The sequence below is a fragment of the Vigna unguiculata genome, chromosome 4, assembly GCF_004118075.2.
Source record: "Vigna unguiculata cultivar IT97K-499-35 chromosome 4, ASM411807v1, whole genome shotgun sequence".
In the NCBI taxonomy this organism is placed as follows: domain Eukaryota; kingdom Viridiplantae; phylum Streptophyta; class Magnoliopsida; order Fabales; family Fabaceae; genus Vigna; species Vigna unguiculata.
Window position 1 is genome coordinate 6,029,002 of NC_040282.1, and position 4,865 is coordinate 6,033,866.

General features: G+C 26.3%; 1 protein-coding gene across 2 annotated transcripts; it reads right to left on the reverse strand.

The window, feature by feature from the left end:
• Positions 1-651: 651 nt before the first annotated feature.
• On the reverse strand, positions 652-4,501 carry LOC114181691 (UDP-glycosyltransferase 83A1-like). Of its 2 annotated transcripts, XM_028068215.1 has the most exons (3): positions 3,986-4,501; positions 1,561-1,662; positions 652-1,482 (listed from the first exon to the last, which is right to left on the reverse strand). In XM_028068215.1, the coding sequence occupies exons 1-3, from the start codon at positions 4,482-4,484 to the stop codon at positions 785-787; spliced, it is 1,299 nt and encodes a 432-aa protein (XP_027924016.1). In that variant the 5' UTR covers positions 4,485-4,501; the 3' UTR covers positions 652-784. The 2 variants fall into 2 exon arrangements, with proteins under 2 accessions (XP_027924016.1, XP_027924015.1); XM_028068214.1 differs by having other exon boundaries at positions 652-1,662.
• Between the last annotated feature and the right edge of the window lie 364 nt (positions 4,502-4,865).

The window sequence follows — 4,865 nt, forward strand, 5'->3', positions numbered from 1 at the left end:
TAGGATAGATGATTCATCGCATATGGCACGTTAAATGAAGATACAAGCATGCAACCATTTCATTAATTTATAAATGTATACATGTGCCTTATTATATCATTTAAGACTTAACTTTATTTAATTTTAATTACAATTATAATTTAATTTTTTTTAGGATTAAAAAAAAATAGATTTAAAAAAAAATAAGTGAGTCAATCTATTTAACCCACCAACTCGTAGTGGGTCAGACTGAGTTACATTTTTTTGGGCTTACAAATAAATAAGTCAGGTTGAATGGCTCACTAAGAGACCAATCCATGGTGGGCCGGATGAGGACCGGACTGGATGGTCCATTTTGACACCTCTGTCTGTATACTCAACTTTTACTAAAATTGACATGTAATTCATGTTTGTTTAATTTGTAAGAACGAGATGTAGTCTTATTTGGGTGAAAAAAATGTTTTATACATTAAACAAAAATCTTTACTTCACAGATTTTCATAAATTTTTAATACGAAAAATATGTTAAATATATAGTGAATAATATATATATATATATATATATATATATATATATATGGACAATGATCATACAATACAAAATCAAAGGAAATTAAAACAAAACAAAAACTACAGAATAACACTGTATTATTGTTTTGACGCAATAAAATGTAAATAAGAAATTTCAATAGCTTAAAAATATCACTAAATTTTGGGAGAGTTTTCATCAAAATTCATGTATGAGTTATGTTAACTAACATAAATTAATACATAAAGGCATAAAATGAAATTTAAATGTCAATTCCTACTCTTTAATCCACTTGACAAACCTATGAAGCTTCTCCAATGATGCACCTCCTTTGACTATGTTGTTCATAACTTTCTCCTTCAACTCAAGAGACCTTGATTTCATGTTCTCATCGTTGAGGAGTTGTTCCACTTTCAATTTTACCTCCTTGCATGACACAATTCCATTTTTATCTTTGTCAAATCCCAACCCAACCTTTAACTCATCACAAATGTATCTTCCGTTCTGAATTTGCTCTGCAAAATATGGCCAACACAAGAAAGGTACTCCATTGGACAAACCTTCCATGGTAGAATTCCAACCACAGTGACTGACAAAACAGGCTATGGCAGGGTGGCTTAGAACCTTTTGTTGAGGAGCCCAACTAACTATCTTACCTTTGTGCCCTTTGAATTCTGTAGGGTATTCCATTTTATTGTCTTCTCTTATAACCCAAAGAAAAGGTCTCTTGGTGAGGACTAATCCAAGAGCAAGTTCATTGAATTGGTTTTGATCAAAAAGAGTGATACTACCAAATGCAACATACAAAACAGTACCATGATGTTGTTCATCAAGCCAACTTATGCAAGAGAGATCTTCTTCCCAATACTGTCCAATTGCTTTTGTAGTACCACTTTTAGTGTCATAACTTCTTAATAATGGACCAATTGGTAGGATCTTAGGAACAAATGATAGTGCACCAGGTTCAAGTTCATCTGTAGTGTTGCAGAGCCACCATTCTGTCAAATTTAAACTTTGACAACAGTATATTAGATACTGAAATATTTTCTTACCATTTATTATGTCTCCTATGTTCAACCAAAACAAGTCTCCTATATTCATCTCAGCCATACTTGATGATATTTGAATTGTCTCTTTTGTTGTTAATCTTACACCTGCAATACAAAAAAAAAAACAAAAAACAAAAAAAAGCATTATTGTGGCAATTTTTTTTATTCAATGTTTAATTAATAGGCCTTACTGTCTCTTATAATCAAAATATTTATTAAGTTTGGAAAATAAAACAAAGTTGATAACATTAAAAATTATTTTAAAAATATTACAAGAATAAAAATAAGTATTTAAGTTTTAATGTTTTAATTAGTTTCTCTAAATTCTAATTAATTTTTTTTATATACTAACAAAAATTATAATACAACACTTGAACAAAATTGTACAAATAACAAAGGTTAAATTAATAATAATTAAAATTTGACATAAATCTTTTATCTTTTTAACTTCAATCTATGTTGGATAGTGATAAACAAGATACATGACAATGATATTAAATTATTATATTATAGTAACTAAAATGTTTTTATACAATTGTTGTGATAAAATTACACTTATGAAATGAGTTAGAAAATAAAAATGATTATGTAAAAAATCATCAAAAACGGTATTTTATATGATAAAAATATAACCAAATAAATATATTAAAATAGAGTAAAAATGATTGGATGTGTGTCTTGAAAGCAACTTGATATACAGTTCAATGAAATAAAATAAATGAAGAAATGTAAAATTAAATGAATTAAATGTGTGATAAGATGAAAAGTATATTTGAGATGTAAGAAAAAATTTTCAAATATCAAAGTAGTTAAATTGTAAGAGATATTGATAATTGTTGAAGCAAAACAAAAGTTATTCATATAAAACAAATTAAGGGTCAAAGAAAATAAAAAAGATAAATTTTTTATATTAACTACATAATGCAAGGTTTATGCATTTGAACATTTGAAATTAGCAATTAAATATTTTTATATGTGAAAAATCAATAAATAAAAATATTAAAAAATTATAAAAATATTTGAATGTGAGACATAAAACTCTGTGATTAACAGTAATTAAAAGTACATTATTTGAACATCCATCATGGTAAAGGAGAAATTTTCTTGAAGATATTAGTGAATTTTGTTAATATAAAACAAAGGTATGTAATGAAAATAAAAGAAGCAATATAAAAATAAAAATCAAGAGAATATTATATATATATATATATATATTTTTTCTTTTTCTTTTTCTTTTTCTTTTTCTTTAGGTTACCTAATAAAATGATTATTTAATAATTTAAATGGATCAAGATCATTATTAGGACGGGTATGAAAATGGAATGGGACTGGTATTTCCATATTCAATTGAAAAATATTATCTATATTAATACTCAATCAATATAAAAATTCTTTGTTAAAACATAAATGAGTTTAAATAATACCTATAAAGACATGTTTATTTATCATCTAATATTTAATACTTTTACTGTATGCACCACATAATATAATTTCATAAATCACTATAAAGAAAGACACTAGTATGAAAATTTGTTTTTCTTAAAGATACTATATTGGTTGATAAGCATGGTCACGAAATTTGTATTGGCTATTCAGTGAAACTATTCAAATCATGTTATTTATATTTAAATAAATCAATTAAACTAAATTTTATATATTGGTGTAATAAGTTGCATGAAAACTTTGAGTATGACATCTGCATAATAAATGTAGATCATATACAGAAATAATCCTCAATTAAAAATCAATTTTTTTTACCTATTAAATTGTGCACTATTAGAAATTTTCATATTACATGAAATTTTTCTTACAAATTTGTTAAAAAAATTTGCAAGAAAAGACTTTTTACTGCCATTTTTTCTAAGAATCTTAATTGGTAGGTAATTCTTTCGTGAAAAATTATTTCCTACAAAATTTTAAAATTTATAAGTATTTCCTACAAAATTTGTTGCGAAAAGTGTTTTATACAAAATATTTTGCAAAAAAATTGGTAACAATTTCTTGCAAAAGTTTTTTTCACAACAAAATTTGTAAGTATTTCTTACGAAAAAAATTTAAAAACAAAATTGGTAGAAATATGAATTTTTTTTAGTAGTGATGTTTCATATTTTACGTTTGAAATAAAAATTAATAAACGGTCTAAACCCAAATATCAGTTTGAAACATCAATTAACACACTTTTAAATTAACACACTTTTGTTAAGTTAAAAGGTCTACTTCCACTCACTTTTAAATTTTGAAATCAAAATATATCATAAATTGAGAAAAAAAAAACCAATTTCAATTTTATATTAATTCAAAAAAAAAAAAAAAAGAGAGGGAATACTGCACATTAGGGAATACTGAATCACATTTAAACTATTCTTTCATAAAAAAAAATAAAAATAGAACAATGTCTAAGAACAGCACAGTAAAGGAGTAATCTTACCATCGGAGTCTAAGGTTCCATCATGAATAAGAGAGGGAATACTGCACATTAGGGCAAACGTTGTAGCTGATGCAGGGCCCACTATTGCTCCTTTCATTCCAAATTTTTTCCCAACATCCAACGCCCAAGCCATGAACAAATCTGCAACAATGAAGCTGATTTTGTTCTCACCTTTCAAATGCATATTATGTATCAGTTTCTCAAGTTCTTTTGGCATCGAGTTCTGCAGAGCATCACACAGCTTGCCAAAATCGTTTCTATCATCATCAGCTCCTAACCCATCAGGGACTGAAACCAACTTCATCACCGATTCTTCCTCATGCTTCCTACTATGTTGTTGCTCTCCAAAGGAACTCACCACTCGCTTGTGGTCGAATTCTGTGTTCACAAAAACCACTTTGCAACCATTTTTGACCAACTTTTGTGACAGGATCATCAAAGGGTTCACATGTCCTTGTGCTGGATAAGGTAGCACCAGCACAACTGGAATATTGCTCATCTTTTCAGGTTTCTGATTTTTTGAGACCCTTCATAAATGTATATTTATTGTGATACTGGGATATTTGTTGTTATTTATTCTGGTCTTCTTTAGTTTATGAATTTATAATTAAAAATATTTTAATATTTGTCTATAAATTATTGATATATAAATATTTAAAATAATATTTAAATAAAGTTTAATATGAAATATATATTTAAATAAATTTAATTTTGTTAAAAATATCAATTATAATAAAATTATCATTGTAAAATTTATATAAAAATTAAATTTGATATAGGGATGAAATTGATTCAGTTTAAAAAAAATTAGAACCAAATTGAGACTAAATAACAAATACAGATACCGAGATTTTTCACATTCAATAGTGACATATGGCAC